Source organism: Octodon degus, unplaced genomic scaffold (assembly GCF_000260255.1).
Source record: "Octodon degus isolate 3935 unplaced genomic scaffold, OctDeg1.0 scaffold00019, whole genome shotgun sequence".
NCBI classification, from domain to species: domain Eukaryota; kingdom Metazoa; phylum Chordata; class Mammalia; order Rodentia; family Octodontidae; genus Octodon; species Octodon degus.
The window spans coordinates 5,299,904-5,320,890 of NW_004524595.1; the positions used below are offsets into that span (position 1 = coordinate 5,299,904).

Genomic DNA, 20,987 nt, shown 5'->3' on the forward strand with positions numbered 1-20,987 from the left:
AATTTTATTTTAAAGAGACGTTATCTTATAAAAAGTAACAAAAATGCAATATTTGGTCATCCTGTATTTAAATAATTGGAATGGTAAGTAGTTAAAGCACATTGTCTGTATTTGAAAGCAAAATAGTATAGTGGCATGAATTAGACTTCAAGGCAGGTACATTTAGGTTTAAATCCAGGCTCTGTCACTTATTAGTTTTAAGCACTTGAGCAAGTTATTAATCACTCTGAACTCTGTTTTACCAGAGGAATAGGACATCGCTCTGGAGTTACTCTGAGAACTAGTGGAGATTATAGCCATCAACACCAGCCCTGCACACGGTGGGAGTGGGGCCCAGTTAGCCATGGTGACTGTGACCTAATATGCACTGTGGGTCCCTCGATGTTGCGCAGCACGTGCTCCAGAAGAAGTGAGAAATGTAAGCACTGAGTGGTGCTCAGGTCCAACCGGCAAATAGGAAAAAAGTTCATTTTTAACAGAAATGACTTCGGAATACCCTGACAGTATGAGACAGCATGTGATTACATGCTTCAGTGAAGATGGAGACCATCGAGTTCAAAAGGTGACCAGAAAGACAGAAGGACAGATCAGCACAGGAGGCTGAGAGCTGGAAGGTGGGGACGATGCTCAGGGCAGGAAGTGGTGTGACAAAGTCAGGGCGATGTCAGAGGGCTGCGAATGGGCCTTCTGGGCTGGGCCGAGGCAAGCTTTGCCGGTACCACGTGTACGAATCTTGAAGTTGGCTTCTATCTCATCGGCCTAGACTATCCATTTGTACACAAGGAGACGGCAAGAATGAGGGGCCTGGGGAGTGTGGCCCTAGGGGCTCGTGTACAGAGAAGAGTCTGGATGTGATTTTGGCCCAGGAAAGAGGCTGTGGGATAGGTGACCTCTTGACCTCACTGTAAGCCAGATGCAGCCACAGCAGGCTTCGGGCAGAGAAGAAAGCGGCCACCAAACTCAAGACCATTGCTCTGGCTGTGTGTGCAACCTAAGAGCAGCGTTGGGATGATGACCTGGGCTTGGGAAGTGGGACAGAGGAGCCTACGTAAAACATGCTTCCAGAAAGAGTCCAGCTGTGATAATGGAAGTAGCAGGGAAGATTTAATGATTGAGTGACTGAAAAGCAGTATGAAGGGAGGTAAAATCCCATGAGGGGGTGGGTTTTAGGTAGATGGATAGAGTTGGTTAAGGATTCATGCATAGTTGAAAATTGCTAGTAACTAGTAACATTGCTGAGAACCTCCCTACACCTGCTTCAATATTTTATTTTGTATTGGAGATGGAACTCAGGGCCTGTGCTAGCCAGGCAGGCACTTAAGCCACTGATCTATCTCCCTAGCCCCATCTACCTAATTCTGATAACACCCTATGAATTGGTGCCATCATCCCCCTTGATCACAGTTGGAAACTGAGGGTGACTATGCATATCTATCTGGCTCAGAGTCTTTCTGCTTTCCATTCAAGAGAGAGTGTGGATAAAGGAGGAGGTGCTACGAGGTCACATGAAGGAGAGTGGAGAGGGCACAGGTCTTTGTCTCAGACTTCCCACCAAATTAGGAAACAAAGACAAATTCCTAAAGGGGAGGTCTGGTAGGAAACCAGGAATGTTTATCCAAGACATGATGAGCTTTAAAATGAAAAACCATATGGAAAAGGCATTGCAAAATCAACAAGAGGGGCACAAGTAGCTGTGGCTGAAGCCACGGTGCCCTGCTGTGAGCCAGGAACTGGGGTAGAAAAAGGAGACTGGGAAGCTGAGGTATGGCTAGCCAGAGGGTGGCCAGCCAAGGGTCCAGGCAGAAGTCCCAGCACAGTCACAACATGGGAAGGGGCCTCAGGGCAAGCCAAATTTAGTTAGGGTGGAGGACAACATTTGTATTCTCAAGTTTGCTAGAAATACAATTCAATTCCCCGATAGCTTGTGAAAGCAGGAAGCACTGGTGGGAAAGGTTGGAACTCTGGAGGCTAAACATGCAGATTGCAATTCTGACTGTATCATGTAGGTGGCTTCTGGTCTTAGGTAAGGCAGTCATAGTTTGGTGGATGGGATGCCATTCCCTGGAAGAGGTCCAGGGTGTTGTGGGAGATAAAGCATCCCAGTAGTGTGCTGGGTTTGGGGGAATTTGGGGAGATACACAGGTGTCTGTATTATAGCTATACACATGGCAATCAATGGTAACAGATTCCATGGGAAGAGAGGGGTGGCTAAGAGGAGAAGACAGTCTGAAGTGGGGCCCTTAGAGGTGACCATGCAGGGGATGATCAAGATAAAGACAGACCAGGAGGGAGACTGAGAAGGATTCTCCAAAGCCAAGCCACGCTCTTGCCAAGGCATGGCTACTCCCTGGATTCATTGCATTCAACAGGTAAGAAGTTAACATGTAGTCACTTCCTGGCAGCTCCCACTTCCTCTCCTCACAGAGAAGGACACCAGGATCTTTTCTGTGTCTCAGGGATGATGAACAGATCTACTCAACAGGTGTACAACAAACCAGCCAGAGCTGTGGGAGAGGCAGCCCCATGAGTCGAGATGAGATCCCACCTTCCTCCTCCTGCAGCCTTGGCGTGGCCAAGCAGCCTGCCTCCCATGCTCAGAAGGAGGCTGGGCAAAAGGTCTTGCCCTGTTCACTTGCCCCACTCACTTTCTACACTGATTCCTCTGCACAGAGGAGCTGGCCCTCTCCAGGCAGCTAGTTGGTGGAGAACCACCAGTCAGAGCCTGAAAAGCCTCATCTGTAAAGACACCTTAGGAGAAGGATGATTCCAAGGCCCGGGGTTTCAGCCCGAAGAACTCCTAGGCAGCAAGAGGTGCTCTTCATGGAGCATTGCTGGAGTGGGTCATCTGACAACTCTGTGCTTCCCTCTTTTTATCTTCACAGCCAGAGCATGTGACAGTCACTGTCATCATCTCAGCTATTTAGAGACCAGCCAAGGCCATGGTCCAAGCCCTGCACTCTCCTGTAATATGGAGACAAGTCGGACCCCGCTGCATCAGTAACGGAGCACAGAGTCCCCAGAATGGAGCCCTCCTTCCACCCCAGCTCCAGGGTCTCCCTTGGGTGCACTTAAAATAGACCACTAATGAGAAATACACATGACAGCGCTGACAGTTTTTTCTTTTTGAAACTAGGAATACATGAATATCAATTGGTGGGAGAGACAGAAAATCAGGTATGGTTTTGATGGTGAAACATAACATACATTTTCACAGTTAAGACATTTCCTTTAAATCTTAGAATGAATTAATTTCCAGACTGTCAGACCAACAAGTGCCCGGCTACAGAAGCAGGCTGCTAGCACCTGGATATCACTCCCTGATGTCATCAAGTCACAATGGTGGCAACTCCTAAGTTTAAATTAAGAAAAGAAATTAACACTGATGGCCTATTGTATGGTGTGCTTAGTATTCATACCTATTTGATCCTCTAAATGACTGTGTAATTAAAAACAGGGACTCAGACAAGTATTATACCCACATTCATCAGAGCATTCAGTAGCCAAAAAGTAGAAGCAACCCAAGTATCCATCCGGGATGAATGGCTAGGCAGATGCCAGCCATGATGGCACATGTCTGTCATCCCAGCACTCAGGAAGCTGAGGCAGGAGGATCGCTGCAAGTTTGAGGCCAGCCTGGGCTACAGATTGAGATCAAAGCCAGCATGAATTTCACAGTGAAATCCTGTCTCAGAAAAAAAAAAAAAAAAAAAAGGACTATGAATAGGTAAGGAAAATGTGACCCACATGTACAGTGGAATATTACTCAGCTTTAAAAAACAAGGAAATTCTGACACCTTATAATGTGGATGAATCTTGATGACATTATGTTAAATGCAATAAGCTAGTCACAGATAGGTACTGTTATGGTTTCACTTACGGAGGGACATAGAGCAGTCATATTTGTGCAGAAGAGGCAGTTTGTGCGGCTGGAGGAAGGACTCAAGGCAGATGGTATGAGAATGTGCTAATCCGTACAATTACATACTTGGACATGGTTACAAAGGTAGGTTTTGTTATTCGTATTTTATCAACATAAAAAACGACTCTGTAGGGTAGGAGTTACTCTTCTCATCTTACAGATAGAAAACAAGGACTCAGAGGGCATCACACAGCCAGATGGAACCCAATTCTGGAGCTCTAGCTCCTTTATATTTGTAACTTGGGGTAGCCTGGCCTGACCAAAGATTTCCCAGCTTGACGATTCTTCAAAACAGGGAAAAGCCCAAGTGGAATGGGACCTCACTGCACAAAGGATGAGGGCTTGAATTACAGGGCTAAATCTGAGAATTGTATGAACATTTAAAATTATGAAATGAAGAGCTCTAGGCTTCGCTCTAATCCAGATTGATTATCTTCACTGCCGAGCATCCAATTTAAATTCATTGTGTTTAATACAAAGCTCCAGCACTGAGCAGACTGTCTCCCGACATGCAGTTACCATGGAGACTGGAGATGATCCTCAGAGGGAGCTGCGTGGCAGAGGGAGCGTGGCTGCCAGCGTCTGAGAGCCAAGGGGCCTGCAGAAACCATTCTAAAACAGAGCAGCCCTTTGTCATCCACCCCCTCAGCAAAGCCCCTTTCAGTCCCACAGTGGGACAGTTTACTGGCCAGCAAGCCACAAAGACCAGATGAGGCTGCGCTCAGGTAAAAGTCCAGGCTGCACTCACATGCCAGAGAGGAGGGACGGATCAGTGGTCTAGAGTGAAACACATGAAACCTGCTTGCTTTTCATTCCTGTTTCAACATGGCCAGGCCATCAGCTTAGTCCCACAGGGCAGTGGTGACAGGAAGCTGCTATGGGCCTGGAAACCTGTGGAGACCAGAGAGCTTCCCGGTGGTGGGAGGCAGATACCCTTGTCCTGCATTTGTTAGCCTGGTTATTCCAGCTCTGGGCCAGGCTTCCCACCTGTGGAGGAAGGACAGCAAGGACCTGTCCTGTGGGGCTTCACACACTGCAACAGGTGCACAGTAGATGCAGGTGCGCTCGAGGACCCGAGGTCCACTCCTAGCGACACAGGTGCATCCCTATCACAGCAGGGGCACGAAAGCCAAAACTTCAGATTCTGTGGGGAGCCGTGTGGTGTCAGATGCCAGCAAGAGCTGGGACCCCCAGCCCCCCGGAGGCTGACTGTGTCTCACTCTGAAACTTGCATTTCCTGGGGGCCGGGGAGAGCGCTCAATAAGTGCTTCCCAGGCAAGCACAAGGGCCTGAGTTCAATCCCCGGTTCCGGAAAAAAAAAGAAAAGAAACTTGTATTTCCCACAAGGCAGGAAGGAGGACTCTGATGGTGACTGAGTAGGGGCTGAGAAACTCAGCCAGAGCACCTTCCTAGGCACAAGTCCTCACGTGTGGTATCCCTGGCACAGAGTCGAGGCAACAAACCTGAAAAGAGAAGGTACAACCCCCAGGCTTGCCAGGAAGAACAGTTACCAAAAAAATGGACATCTGCCAGAGGGAAGAAGAATGGGTGGTCATGGCTCCCTGGTTAGAATTTGTGTCCAGGAGGAGTTTTATGCTGATCTAGTCAATACAGGACCCCGAGACTAACCCTACCTTCTCTCCATTGACCCTAAACTTAAGGCAAAGAGGGAGCAGAGCAAATCCTCCCCCACGATGTTATCACAGTTTCCATTATGTGAAGACCATAGTTATGAAAAGTGATTAAAAATATGGTGAATGTTTTCATTTTTTAAAAAAATTATCACAGTAAAAAACACACTAGTATTAACCCCTATTACAATACTCCTTATTGTCTCAAAGACACATTGCCCATCATTCTGGCTACTTTCTGAAGCAGTTCTGGAAGTCCTCTTTCATGGGTGTCTTTAGTTACAGTGCTGTGACGGTCTCAATGTTATGAACCAAGTAAGAGCATTTACCTTCCACGGTCATTTTAACATCGGGGAAGAGCCAGCAGTTGCATAGTGCCAGATCTGGTGAATAGCACGGTGAGGACACACCGGAATGCTTTCCGAAGCCTATTTTGGATGGCAGCAGTAGCAGCAGCATTCAGTGCATTTTTTATTATACCTCATAAGGACACAAAAGACTTCCAGAACTGCTTCAGAAGGTGGCGACAATGATAGCATAAGAATGTTCAACGTTAAGGGGAATTTTTTTTTGGGGGAAGGGGGGGAATAGCAATGTGTCTTTTACTATAATAAACTTTATATTTAAACATTCACTGTACATTTTGATTATACCCAGTATATCAATATCTATAATCATGTGATAGGTTTTTTTTATTTGTTTGTTTGTTTGTTTTTGTATTTTACAGGGTCTCACTACATGATCGAACTTGTAGTGATTGCCAGCGTTCAGCCTCCCAAGAGCTGGGATTGTAGGCACACGCTGCCACACCCAGTCTCAATCCAGGGGTGGGGCTGGCACAGCATGCCAAGGATCGAACCCTGGTCCCTGTGTCTGTCTAAGCAGGTGCTTTAATCTGCTGAACTATTTGGCCAGCCCATTTCATAGATTTTTTTTTTCCCCTTCAAATAACTTGAGAAATTTTAAAGAAAACTCTTAACTTCTGGGTAAATGGAGACGACCATGTAAGCTTTTATAGTGCTTATCAGGTGCTTCCTTCATTTACTTACAGTTTTCTTAAATTTTTAGTATAAGAGATCCTGAACAAAACATAGTTGCTTCTGAGGACACAGATTGTCTGAAAGAACTTGGAAAATGAAGAACAAAGTTGAAGGACTTATACTACCTGCTTTCAAGACTTACTGCAAAGCTACAATAATCAAGAGAGTACAGTACTAATGTAAAGATAGATAGACTAAGTGAAGAGAAAAGAGTCTAGTAGAAGTAGAACACATAAATATGGTCAACTGCTTTTTGATGGATAGTCTTTTCAACAACTGGAACAAATGATTGGCCACACGAGAAGAAAATTGGCCATCAATCCTTACTATATACCATATAAAAATTATTTTAGAGTGGCATGGTGGTACATGCTTGTTACAGGACTCTGGGAAGCTGAGGCAATAGGACTACAACTCTGAGCCATGCCTGGGCAACTCAGCCACTTAGTGAGACCCAGGCTCAAAAAATAAAAACACACCTTAAAGTGCATCATAGACCTAAATGCAAAAGCTAAAATTACAGAAATTCTAGGAAATAAAGGAATCTCTTAAAAGTTCATGTTGGAAACTTAATCCCTCCATTCATACACTGATGGCTTTGGAGGTAAGGCGCTGGGAAGTAATTAAGATTAGACAAAGTGATAAGGGTGGGTCCCATGATGGCATTACTGCCGTTATAAAAAATGGAAGAACAGGGGCCCAGGAAGATGGCTCAGTAGAATAAGCGCTTCCCTGGCAAACGCAAGAGCCTGAGTTCAATCCCTGGTTCTGCCAAAAACGAAACAACAACAAAAAAAACCCCTAAAAGTGGAAGAACAATGATCTTGTTTGGTTTTGCTGTATGATGCCTTCCACCATGTGGAAGGTTCTTATCAGATACCATTGTGGTGCCCATGGGCTTTCCAGACCCCAGAACCATGAGCTCAGCAAATCTCTGTCCTTCAGAAATTATCCAGTTAGCCGTATTTGGCTTTAGCAACAGAGAGTGGGACAGGACAGAAAATACAGGAAAAAATATCAGTGACCTCAGATTTAGTAGTTTTCTGATTATATGCAAAAAGCATATGAGGAAAAAACAATGAATGTACTTGACTTCAAAATTAAAAACTTTTGCACATTGAAAGACATGGTTAGGAAAATGAAAAGGTTAAGTAATAGACTGGAAGAAAACATTTACAAAACGTACATTCAACAGAAGACTTGTAACTAGACTACATAAACAACCCTTACAACCTGATAAAAAAGAAGACCAAAAACTCAATTAAGATATGGATAATGGGCTGGTGAGATGGCTCAGTGGTCTAAAGCATCTACCTAGAACAAGCTAAGCTAAGCAAAGCACAGGGACCGCGGTTCAATTCCCCAGCACCACATGCCAGCCAGCCCCCGCCCCCTGGTGGGCTGAGCTGGCCATACACACACACACACACACACACACACACACACACAAAAAAAAATATTTAAAAAAAGATATGGGCAAAAGATGTGAAAACACTTTAGCTAAGATATACAGAGGCAAAAAAGCATGTGAAAGTATTCAGCATTGTTAAGGAAATGCAAATTAAAAGCCCAATGAGATATCATTGCACACCAGTTAGAACCTAAAATTAAAAAGACTGACTGTAACAAGTGGCAGCAAAAATGGTGGCGCAGCAACATAAACTGCTACAACTGCTTCAGAACCCTGTTTGGCAATTTCTTAGAAAGCTAAAGTCACACTTACCATATGACTGAGACATTCTGCTTCTAGGTGATTGCCCAAAGGAAATGATAGCTTGTGTCCACATAAGCTATGGTTGTATGTAAATGTTCACAGTAGCTTGATCTATAACAGACCAAAACTTAACAATGCTGTGGGAAAGCATGCTTTGGGAACAATGTTTTGGGAATATGTATCCCAAAACGGAACACATGTTGCACCACTCCAAGTATATAGAAATGGTAGGAGACGCAAGCTAATGTACAGAGGCAGAAAACAGATCTGTGTCACCTGGAAAAGCAGCAGGGTCAAGAGGAAGTGAAGGTTACAGGGACACAAAGAAGTTGGAGAATGGGGATGAGGGGCACCTCAGTGGACACATTTATTATATTACTTATAATGGCTTAAGGTATGGATGTAAAAATGTATCAAATGGCATACTTTAAAATGTGCTGCTTATTGTACGTGAATGCTACCTCAAACTGTTTTTTTAAAGTAAGATATAAATTAAAAACAGAAGTGAGTAGTTTCCCAGGCTACTGGGAATTATGACCTAATTGTGACCTCCTACTTTCTGTTTGTATTCTTTCCAAGAATGGAGCTAGTCAACATACATAGCACATGTGGTTTTATTTTTGAATAATAATTGAGAATATACGTAGAGTTTAAATCTGAACAAGAAAGTTATCTGTAGGTTAAGACTTGGATCTATTAATCTCTAATGGCACTTCAAGCTCTAAAATTGTGTGCATAAATGAGTGTGAGGAGGGCTAAGCGTGTGGAAGTACACGTAGGATGAGCAGTAAGTAGTGGTCAGAGGGAAGTACCCTTGGAGGTTTTAAGTTTTAATTAACAAGAAATAAGAAAGAATCAGAAGCAGAAAAAACACATTTGGCTTCAGCGAAACCTGCAGGAACAACGGAGCTAAAAGCACACTGGGGAAAAGATCCTCCACCTACACTTCTGCCCCTCTGTCATCGATCCACACTAGACAGGCTTCTCACGTTTGATGCAGGAGTACGGCAACTTCACAGGTGACCTCAGGGAGGTTTGGGAGAATGTACATATTTTCCACTGAGTTTTTTTTTTTTTTTTGAGGTCATCCATAAAGCCATATTCAAATATTTTTTGAAATATTAAAAATATTTAGGCTTTAACAAAAGCAAAATGGGGAGAGGAAGAGGAAAAACACACCAGCCATGAGTGATACGTATCGCAGAAGTGCACATATAGTATATGATATCCTTTCTTTCTTCTGTTTTTCTTTTTTAAACTCCAGAGGATGAGGGCAAAACTCAAGCTTGTGGTAGGTAAAAAAGGTGCCTAAGCTGCACACAGGGTGGTGTGCTTGATTCTGCTCTGAAGCCAAGATGCAATGATCTCTTCGTATTGCTAAATCCTCTGCAGATACTCTTTATCCCGGGAGCTGAGGAGCTGCCTGGTTATTTCCAACACTAGATGTAAGAGCGTGCAAGAACTGACAGATCTCTCTCATTTGTTCTACGAGGGATCTCAGCCTGGCCTACATTTTTGGATTGTCAATTAATGTTAAAGGTAGAATGAAAGTTACCAGCAAGGTTTTGTGAAGCAAGACAACTGGTTTGAGGCAGAAAATCTTTAAATAGCTCTGACCCCCGCAGAGCTTATAACTGGCATTGTCTGCTTTTAAGAGAAAAAGAAAGGACACTGTCTAGAATTGATCACCATTACTCACAGATTCTGCTTGGAATCGAAAACACAGTCAACCCTAACAGTAGAAATGAAATCCAATTTTGTAGTTCCTAATTGATGCTTAACAGTGGAATGTGAAAGCTTATGAGGGAGCTGCACATTGGGCCTTCAAGGCGTTTGTCTTCAATAACGTGATTTAGTTAACATGCACATAATGCACCAAGTACTGCTTTAAGTTCTTTACAAATAGTAACTCAATGAACGCACACAAAGTACTACTGTAATCTCCACTTTTCAGATAAGGAAACTGAACAAGAGGGAGACATTACCCAAATCACACAGCCAGTGAAGGTGGAGCTGAATTGCAAACTCTTGTCTCTTTTCCACCATGCTGACCCACCCCACAGGCAATGTCTACAGTATGTTTGGAGGTGCCAGCATATTTGGAAGGGCGCATGTCCTCGGGAAGTCACAATCTGAACAGAAACCGTGCTCTCTGCCCCCCCCCCGCCCCCCTAGTCTTCTTCAGGTGAGAAAAATTCATGCCTGGGAGAAACAAATTGAAAGTCCCAGAATGACAATAGATTTCAGCTGGAGAGAAGTGGACCTCACGAGCTGAAGGACCTGGAGTGTGACCAGAGTGACTGGAGGTGGGGATGGGGTTAGCTCCAGGAAGGGATAGGAAAAATGGCAGTAGGGAGCATGTGCCATTCATGGGAAATGTTGTGAAAACCATCTCCCCAGTGTAGGAACCCACGCAGGGAACAAGTGGCCATGGAGTTGGGGGCTGGGACAGGTAAGACTACATCAGGAGGTATGGGTGGGTGAAAATCCAGTGATTCAAACATGCTGGCTTGAACAGGGAGCCACTGCAGTTGCTCAGGCAGGGACAAGGCATGAAGGGGAGGGCGAGCTGGGAGGTGAATGTGGCTAGGTGATTTGTAACTACAAAATGTACACGTGGACTCTTCAACAAGTTTCAACAGTTAAAACAACTTCAGTGTGTGGAGATGTTCCAGGGAGAAATGTCTATAGCATGGCTGCCTTTGTGATTCTTAGGCAGAATTACCAAAGACCCACACTCTTGTACAGTGTCCTTCTGCTCCCCTTCTACTAAGTGGAAGAGGGACCCCATGAGTGGATAAGAAAGCTTACATGACCGGGTCATGGATGGTCTAAGCAGTGACTTCAAGGAAGGGAGCTGACCCTTAGTGAGCCTGCGCTAACCAGGCTAACTCACCCAGGGGCAGGGCTCTTCCTACTCAGAGATTCTGGCCAGGGCTTGACATGGGAGAGGGATAAAAGATGAGAATCTCAATGTTGGCTTTGAAGATGGCCACAGCATGTGACAAAGTATGCGCTCAGCCTCTAGGATGGTAGGACAACAGATGAGCCAGGAAAGTGAGCTGGGACGTGAGGGCCAAGGCTGGGGAAAGGCAGTAGAAGCCAGCCTGGCAGAGCCATAGACACATGCAGCACAGGTCCTTAGTTATAGAGCAATTTTACTGAGAAGCCAAATAATGTGCATTTTTCTGAAGGAACCCAAGAGCCTAGAAGACAGGCCTTGGATGGAATTAGGGCAGATCCTACCTGGGGACAGACATTATGTGTAGTCTGTACCATGATGTGAAGTATTAGTCATGAGACCCCAGGCCTGGCATGTGTGGGGGACCATCCACCTGCCCACCACGCCCAAGACCCCTCTCCAGCCAGACCCCAGGGCCTGTGCTAAGCCTCTTGTGGAACCTTGCAGCAGAACTCCCTGTGGAGAAGTTAGGAGCCAGACCCACCCAGCTAATCCAGGAGCCGAACATTTTGCCAGAGGGGCACAGCAGGTTTGCCTCTATGGGCAGCAGCAGGAAGAAGCTGAGCACAGCAGCCAGACCCAAGCCAGGCACATCAGGATGACTTCAAACTTCATAGATCTGGACCTCAATTTCAGTAGGTGCTAAGATTATAACTGTACCAAAGCTCCACACCAAAGGTCAGAGGACAGTGCTATACAAAATGACAAAGAGAAGGAGCAAAATGCAATCTCAGGCCCTGAGCCCATCCAGAACAATGCAGGAGACACTAGCATAGAAGAAATTGGGAATCACACAGCTGAGATATCTGAATTAGTAGAGTCTGAAGTAAAGAAACAACTGCAGAAAAGTATAAAGGAAATCAGATCAGAAATAACTTCTGAAATAAGAAAAGAAATCTCTGAATTAATAGCATCTGAAGTAAAGAATCAACTGCAGAAACCTATAGAGGAAATCAGATGAGAAATAATCTCTGAAGTTAAAAAAAAGAAAGAATAACTATAAGGAAGTATTAGTCATATACTACCACATTGACCTCAAAAGCACCATTTACAATGGCACAAACTGTCCAGCTCTGGGGTATTGATGGCGTGGTACTGCTGACGCTGCCATCCTGGGTAGGCAGAGAGCCTATCAGCTCTGTCTAACCTGTATCAGTTCCGCGATGGCCTCCTCTGGTGGGGGCAGGCCTATATCGAGTGTCAAGGAAAGCATTTGTATGTGGCCAGCCGAAAGGTCACAGGCTGTCCGAAGGGAGCGACAGACCAGTCATGGGGTTTTAGGAGAACCTGAGAGGACTGGTGAAAGTGCCTCAGGCTGTGAAACCTGCACTCTGGCCAGACTGTCTCTGGCACTGGGAGCCGGACTCCTCTCCTCATGCTCCGTGGGACTGCTACCATGTGTCATGGAGGCTGCATTCTAAGGCCCCTTCTAGGTTTTTAGAGGAATGAAGAAATGCAGGAACTCGAGCAACTCAATTAATAAGCAAGACCATAGGAGTCTTGAGTCCCCATGAGCAGAAAGTGTTGTTGCAGAGCCTAAAGCATGGAAAGTCGTGGGCCAGAATGAAACAGAAATGGACAGACTACTAGTGCCCAAGGAAAAGGAGAAAGGAGGTGAGCAACGTTCACAGGTTTTAATTAAAGCACTTAATTATAAGGCAAAACATTTCAGGGGTAAATGGGATCTTTGGTAAGGATGTTGGCAGGGAGGGCTCTGAAGGGAGTTCATTTGTATGACAGGCTGTTGTATATCAGGGCCAATGCATCAGATAGGGTCCTGTATGGAATAATGAGAAGGGAAGGGCGTGCCAGGAGCCTCCGCTGGGGGTGGGATGCGGCAGGCCACCCTAGCCCATGCCACTGAATATCCCTAGGCCAGTGCTGGCAAACCTATGGCTGTTTGTTATCAACTAAGGCTCTAAGAGGTGCACCTTTACTGCCCTAGACCTAACGCTGCTGATTTGAAGTTCTTGGGATCCTATCTCCATGATTGAAGAGCCCCTGCCACAAGCAAGGAGTAGGCAAGCCCCAGGCAATCTTCTCTTTGTGACATCTCCATCTCTGCCAACTTCTGTCTGCATGGCGACTTCTATGGGGTAGAGACAGAAGGGCAGAATGTCTTGTCAGGGGCACTCAGCCCCAGGGAGCCCCATTCTAGGTCCCTGGAATGTGAATGGAAAGAGAGAAGCAAATAAGGCCGGCCCGGCAAGGCAAGGCAAGGCAGGCCTATGCTTTCAAAGCGGATTCAGCTGTCAGCCTTGATACAGAAAGTGAGGGTCACATGGGCGCCAGGTTGCAGTCAGGGCACCAGGCTAAACAGCCAATAAAGTTCCTGAATAATCCTTCTGCCAGTGATTAGATTGCCAGGGATGCTTTTAAAAATGCTGGTGGAGGAGGAGACAGGCCTAGAGACACTGGCATCTGTTAAAAAATTCCCCAAGTAATTCGAATATAATTTGCTTGGAGGAGAGGAACAAGGAAAGGCGGGTAGGAAGTCTGTCCATTGGTACATGCTGCTCCCTCTGTGATTCTAGTATCTTCATCTGCTCTTGAGACTCAGTGGCTGATGGCGGTCAAGAATCCAAATGAACACCTTTGGGGCACAACAGTTGAGACATATAAAAAATACATGGATCTATGTAAGTTAAGCAGAATACTGACACAAGGTCCCACAACCTAATTAAAGTCCCAGACTTTTACTTACTCAGCTGAGTCAGCAGATCCCTTCCTTCGCCCTCACCCTGTCTCCCCATGTGGAGATCTGCCTAGAATGGGGTCTGTATTGTTAGCAAGCAAGGTGTCCTGGCATCTTCTGAAACAGAGCCTTTGGCCTTGCAGGGCAGGGTCTGCAGGCTGAGAGCATTGGGGTGGTGGTGCTTGGGCCAGGAAGGACAAGCAAGTGACCAAGAGACCCAGGCTGTGAGCAGGGGAGCCAGGCAGAGCCTGCCACGGCCTCAGAAAGAGGCGAAGGCACACAAGGCATTTGCTGCAGTGCTTGGGGGAAATCCCTTCAGACCGAGCACAATGGGGACCCAGATGCTCTCCTTTAAAAAGCTAGGCTTTCAGTTGTTTTGTTCTTCCAACACTGGCTGCTGCTGCCAAATTGACAAGCATGCAAAAGCCAAGGGTGTGTGGGGTTCAAGACCTGCCAGATCTGTCTAACAAGCACAAAATGATGCGACTTGATCCTCCTTTCTCTCTTGGCTAATCACTCAGTGAGCTTTTCCTTGGGGCTATTATTTTGTTATAAACCCAGATGCTTCCAGTGAATCAGCCTTCCTAGGCATGAGCTAAGCACGTTGGTGGCAGTCTAGAAGGTGCATGCATCATTCCCCTAGTGCCAAGGTGGTGTAAATAATTAAAGCTATGAGTCCCCATGAGCCAGCATTTCAACAGTAGAAGACTTTTTTTCTCTCTTCTCCCCTGGAGATATCCAGGAACTACAGGAAATAGGAAGCCAAAGCATTTGACTGGAGAACGGCAATATGGAGGGGAACTCAGGAGTAGAGAGGAGATGAGGGCTGGGCAGGGAGTCTCTTGGGAGGCTGGAGACACAACTTCTACTCAGGGGTCCAGAGCAGGCTGGGTCAGGGGTTGCATTTCCTAAGCAGAGGGCAATAGCAAAGCTGGTGCGCAAGGATCAAGTGTGGTCTTGCTGGCCTAAAACAAAGGGTCCACTTTGGTGACTCCAGGTTTGGGGGTTTGTGGTCTAAATTTCCCACAGCAGTGCCTCACATGGACTCAGGGGTGCCTGAGTTAGCCCAAGCCTGCAGAAACTGAGAGGTCAGGGCTTCTACAATCAATTACATGGGGGCCTTCAGATGCTTTCTGGAGGCAGCTGTCCCCACAGACGAGAAGCCTGGAAAAGATCAAGAGTTGCCCACCACCTTGCACAAAGATACATGTACAGAGCTTTTCATCAGCTGTACAGAGCAAAAGGCTCCCAGGGGAAAATCTGTCACTTCTGGCTAATGAGGCCCCAGCAGATGACAGTGTGGAAAATAAGGCAAAGAAGGCCAGTCTGCTTTCTGTGAGGCTGGTAGACAGCACAGTGACAGTGTGGTATCTGGCCCTGGACAAAAGATCTCCCCCAAAAATGAACAGTAACTATGAGGCTATTCTTTCTGATACAAGTCCTAACACTTTACAGAAAGAACCCCAGCATGGACTGGTATGGTTATCATGAATCATGTTGATGTTAAGTACTGTGGCCTCTCTTACACTACTGTTGGGAATATAAATTGTCATAAGCAGTTTGGAAAACTATTTGCCTATAGTATGTAAGCTGAACATATGTGTGTTGTACTATGACCCAGAAATTCCGCTCCTAGGACTAGGCCCAAAAGAATGTGTAGACACATTTGCCAAAAGAAATAGCAACAATGGTTATAACTGCCTTAAACCATCAAAGACCCAAATGTCCTTTGGAGGTAGAATGAATAAGCGCAATGTGGTATACACAATGGAATATGATGAAGCCATGAAAATGAAGGAACTACAATATGCAACAAGCGCTGGCCAGATAGCTTAGCAGACCGAGGTTTGATCTCCGGCATGTAGGGGCACACTGAGCCGGTGATTGAGACTGAGCATGGTGGTCCTGGCCTGCAATCCCAGCACTTGGGAGGCTGAAAACAGGAGGATCACTATGAGTCCGATCTGTGTAGTGAGACACTGTAGTCCCTGTACTAAGTACATTTTTTAAAAAGTTCAATATTACAGATGAATTTTGGGGCAAAAGAAGCTAACACAAGAGAACATACTGTTTGAAACAATCTATACAAAGCCATAAACAAGTAAAACCAGCCTATGATGAAAAACTAAAAACCATTGGCTCTTACACTTCATTTATTTACTTATTTATTTTTTAATTAATTAATTAATTTATTTATTTATGTGTGTGTGTGGCCACGCTCAGCCCACCAGGGGGCGGGGCTGGCTGGCATGTGGTGCTGGGGATTGAACCGTGGTCCCTGTGCTTTTGCTAAGCTTGTTCTAAGTAGGTGCTTTAGACCACTGAGCCATCTCACCAGCCCCACACTTCATTTATTTTTAAAAACATTTTTGTGATAGTACCACGCTGGAGATGCAACCCAGGGCTTTGTGTATGCAGGATGAGTGCTCGAGCACTGAGCTACACCCTCAGCCTCAATTCTTACACTCTAAATCAATGAACTGCCTGGTATGTGAATTACATCTAAAGGTGTGATTTTTAAAAATCTCTATATAGAGAGATGGTGTCATATGCCTGAGCTCCTAGCATTTGGGAGGATGAGATGGGAGGATCACCAAGAGTTCAAGGCCAGCCTGGAATCCAGAGTGAGGCCCTATTTTAAAAACCAAAAAAAAAAAAAAAAAAAAAAAAAAAGAACAAACAAAAAAGTCTATAGAAGACTGGGTGTGGAGGTATGCACCTGTAATCCCAGCGCTTGGGAGGCTGAAAACAGGAGGATCACTACAAGTCTGATTTGTGTAGTGAGACCTTGTAGACACTGTACTAAGTACATTAAACACACACACACACACACACACACACACACACACACACACACAATGTCTATAGTATAGAAGTTATGGTAGAGCCAGGTATAGTACATGCCTATAATTCCAGCACTCTGAGAAACTGAGGCAGGAGGATCCCATGTTCAAGCCCAGCCTGGGAAACTTAGTGAAACTCTATCTCAAAATAAAAAATAAAAGCTCAGAACAAACAAACAAGCAAAAAGTATGATAGTGGTTATCTTTCCTTTGGTGAAGAGGGGCTTCAGGGTGCTGGTAACACTTGGTTTACTGACAGGATGAGATAATTCTCTATTCTTACTGCTGGTACCTGATTGCTTTGGTACTGACTTCTTTGAAACTTGTCAGATTTGGTACTGGACACATTTTGATTTCAGAATTTTGTCCTGGTACTTGTTGACTGGCACTCACTGAGCAGGCTAGACCCTGTCTGTGTCGAATGCTTGTGACTTGCTACCCTTTCCAGTCAAACCAATTCAGTAATCATCATTTTTTAGCACCTGTCTCATGTCCTGGAACCAATTAATGACCAAGAGACCACCATAATTGCGTGCTTCTCTGTAGGCGTGCGGGCAACAGAAATGGCCTTGGCCATAACCGCAAACAAAAGGGGCTTGGCCTGGCTTGGGGTTGGGATGGTGCCCTGCAGAAAGGGCCCAACTGCCACCACAGCATCCTGCAAGAGGACCCAGGTTTACGAGGATGTGGCTCCTCGGTTCCCTAAAAAGGCATCACCTGCAGTCCCTGAGGCAGTTCTCACGAGGCAGGAGCAACTGCCTACTGCCTCTCTTCTCTGGCCCTGGTGAGAGTAGACTGGTGTGGCCCAGAGCCTAGGGCACGATACCTGCATCTTTGCCTCAGTTTAGGCTGGGCTGAGCTATTTAGAACCTTCTAAGGTCAATTCTGAAATCCCTGGCATGGAGAGGGGAAATGTCTTCACCTCAAGGACACCTTCAGGCCACCTGCCTGGCATGACATCAGACCATGGGCCCATGGCAGACAAGGCCTGGCCCATCTGCTTTCCCAGAGGCTGCACTGACCTGGCATCTCAGGCATGGGTTAGGGGTGTCATCAGATGCTGCCTAGCAGCAGTAATACCTGAGCCTATAGGAAATAAATCCTAGAAGGGGAGCCCTGAGCTGGGAAGGGGTCCCCTGAGAACTCCAGACAAAGTGGAGGTTGGATTTGAGGGTACAGGGGCACGGGGATTTAAGGCTGTGGGTCTAAGTATGACACAGGATCATAGCCAGGGACCAGGATCTAGTGAATCTCTGTCACCCAGGAAGCATCTGAGATAGTAAATCAGGCAGTAGAAGGGGCCGCTGCCAGGGTAGGGGATTTTGTCCCTTGAGATTCTGATTTCAGTCTGTATTTTAAAACACCTTCACAGATGAATCTGATGTCTAGTGGGTGAGGAGACCCACGTGGACAAGAAACATTCGCCTGTTCATTCAGCACGTTGTTATTGCAGCTGCTCTAGCTGCAGGTCAGAGCAGCTCTGGGAAAGCAGAGCCAGGCCTTGTCTGCATGGGCCCTTGGTCCTATGTCTATGAAAGGCTGGCATGTGACAGGTCATTACAATGGAGGGAAAGGACAGCAACGACAGAGATTTCTGGAGCACTGAGGAACAGTGAAAGAACCCAGTTTTGGCTCTTTTTGCAAAACACAGTTTTCTCATGATTTATGTTTGACAAGTCTGAATTTTTATATTCTGCAGTCAGGAAAATACACTAGTTAGGGCCAGCTCAGTAAGTGTTAAATATCATCCATGATAACTCACACCGTAAAGAGAACCCACTCACACTTTTCAAGCTATTAAAAAAGTGAATAAAGAGGAAGAGATAATAAAAGATAGTTTTTGCAATCTCTGCCATTAAAATCAGTTATGAAGGTGACTCTGTAATCTGTCACAGACTTGGGGAATTTAATTTAGCTCATCATGCATAAATGAATCCACGAAAGCAATCCTTTCCCCGCTTCACAAACACCAGCAGGTCTTCTTCTTCTAAATCCGTGACATAAAAATATAAAAAATATTTTTATTTTAAAAAATATAAAAAATATAAATAATATTTTTACATGACATAAAAATATAAAAAATAAACCAGTTCCTGGCCTAGGTGTATCAGTAAGTGATACGGCCAGCCAACAGGCTTAAATGCCTCTTTAAAACTGCCTCAGACATTCAGCTAGAAATCCCTATTCCAGCTGCCACAGTGTGCACCAGAGACATCCTTTCGTGGTAGCAATGCAAGGGGAACACCCACTCTTGATCTGCCTTATCTGTAGCAGCTCCAGAAGCAGAATAAAGAAGTCACCTTTGGCAAGCAAGAGCATTACCTTGGTCCCATGGTAGAAGTCGTCCACGCATGTGGCATTCATGAAGGTCTGGTGGAAGTGGGTGCTAGTGTCAATGCCTCCGGGGATCACCAGTTTCCCAGTGGCATCGATCACCTTGGCCCCTCCGGGGATCATGAGCTCACGGCCCACCTGCTGGATGATGCCATTCTCGATGTAGACATCTGCTTCATGGGTACAGTCATCGTTCACCACCTTGCCTCCCTTGATAAGAATCCGCACGCTGGCTGAATTGGCAAGCATATTCCTGCAGAAGGGAGAAGGGAACCAGTCAAGGTCATAGTTCCTTTAATGGTCACCACGGCCCATGCTATTAGAGCTGAACTCCATGGTCAGAGTGGGCAGGGAGAGGAAGGAAGCTGGTCCTACAGCCAGTAGTTTCCTTTTCTAAGAAACTTTCCCCATTCTCTGAAGATCAGATCCTTCCTACTGGATTCTGTCCCTACCTTGAGGCAGAATCCTATAAATCACCTGTGCCTCCAGTAGAGGACCCTCAAAACTAGTGAATAACCAATGAGTAGCTGCATCTACTTGTTCCACTCTCATGACCAAATGGCTTAAAGCACTAAGTAGTAGATTTGTTCCATATTTGTTTTCTGGCATATTTGGCAATTTGTGTCCAAGATAATGCTTGACTTTTCCAAAATAGCAAATCACTGTGACAGAGCAAAGGAAGCAACATACTCTCTCTCATCTTCATCATTTAACTGTAAAGGGCATGTCCCAGGATGCCAAGGCCCCAGGGTCTGTGGAAGGAACCCCTTGAAAGAAACTATGTGAGATATCTGGAGTACTTAGACTGTTGGTTGAAGCAGTTGGCTTAGTTTTTGCCAAGTTGGCCGGTTGAAGTGCAAGGAATCTTAGCACCCAGAAAGCTGTCTGTGCCCTCCAAGCCTTAACTGCCAGGTGCTGAGAGTTAAGGAGATGTGACAGGTGGCTGGGAGTGACAACTGTGCTCTGTGAACATCTGCTGCCTGCAGGGTGTCATGTGGACCTCTGGGGAGATAAGACTTGCTCCCTAGTGTGGCAGGCACAGGACAGAAAGCCTGGGGGAGAAGTGAGCTGGAAACGCTGGGAAAGTGGAGTCAGCCACAGGCCCACCATCTGAAATTGCTCATGTTTGAGAGACCTTGTGTCCCACAAACTGAAAACTAGGGTTTTAATTTCATAAGCAATAATCTGGAAATGGGTTCAGTTCTCAATTGATTAACACAGCTACCCTGGTCTTTGTCTCTGCCCCCCACAAAGCCAAGCCCAGGTGAGACTGACTATGAAGGGAGAGGTCCCGAGCTCTCTGTGGAAGTAGCAAGAGGGGAGAGATGGAGGTAGCAAGCATTGCTCAAAAAGACACACCCGCAGTTCTCTGCACAAATACATAATCTGATCTTTTTCAAGCAGCTTGGGTAAGAGAAAAATAGGCTAGAACACTGTGACACAGTGTCAACCACGTATGTGACAGTATTGGTTTGCTTCCAGCTCACAGCGCACGCCTACAGGGAAGGAACTTGCATGAGGGGCACAGTCATGGATTGCAGGGGATCCCTGCCTCAACTTCACTGCTGGCGCTGAGAGCCAAGGGCATTGTCTTTAGCAGAACAATGATGCCCCTCTAAATTAATACCGCATGGCCCACACTTTATAGCATCTCATCTCCACAGCAGGATGGCAAAGTAGGACAAAGGGGCACGTGTTAGTGCCATTTGAAGAGGTCCACATAGAAGGGTTGAAAATGACAGGTAACAGCCTGTTGAGTGTCTCACAACTTCAGGAGGAGGGTGAGCTTTGGACCCGGGTCTGTCTGGTGGAAAGGGAAGTTATCCGCATGAACTTTGGGCAGAAGAGG

The 20,987-nt window shown here is 45.8% G+C and overlaps 1 protein-coding gene across 2 annotated transcripts in view; it reads right to left on the reverse strand.

Moving 5' to 3' along the window:
- Positions 1-20,987, reverse strand: part of Dpysl5 (dihydropyrimidinase like 5) — a 102,329-nt gene that overhangs the window by 32,404 nt on the left and 48,938 nt on the right. For both annotated transcript variants that reach the window (XM_004627426.2, XM_023711030.1), the window contains exon 2: positions 19,127-19,391. In XM_004627426.2, the coding sequence (XP_004627483.1) occupies positions 19,127-19,387 (261 nt within the window). In that variant the 5' untranslated portion in view covers positions 19,388-19,391. The remainder of the gene's footprint in view (positions 1-19,126; positions 19,392-20,987) is intronic.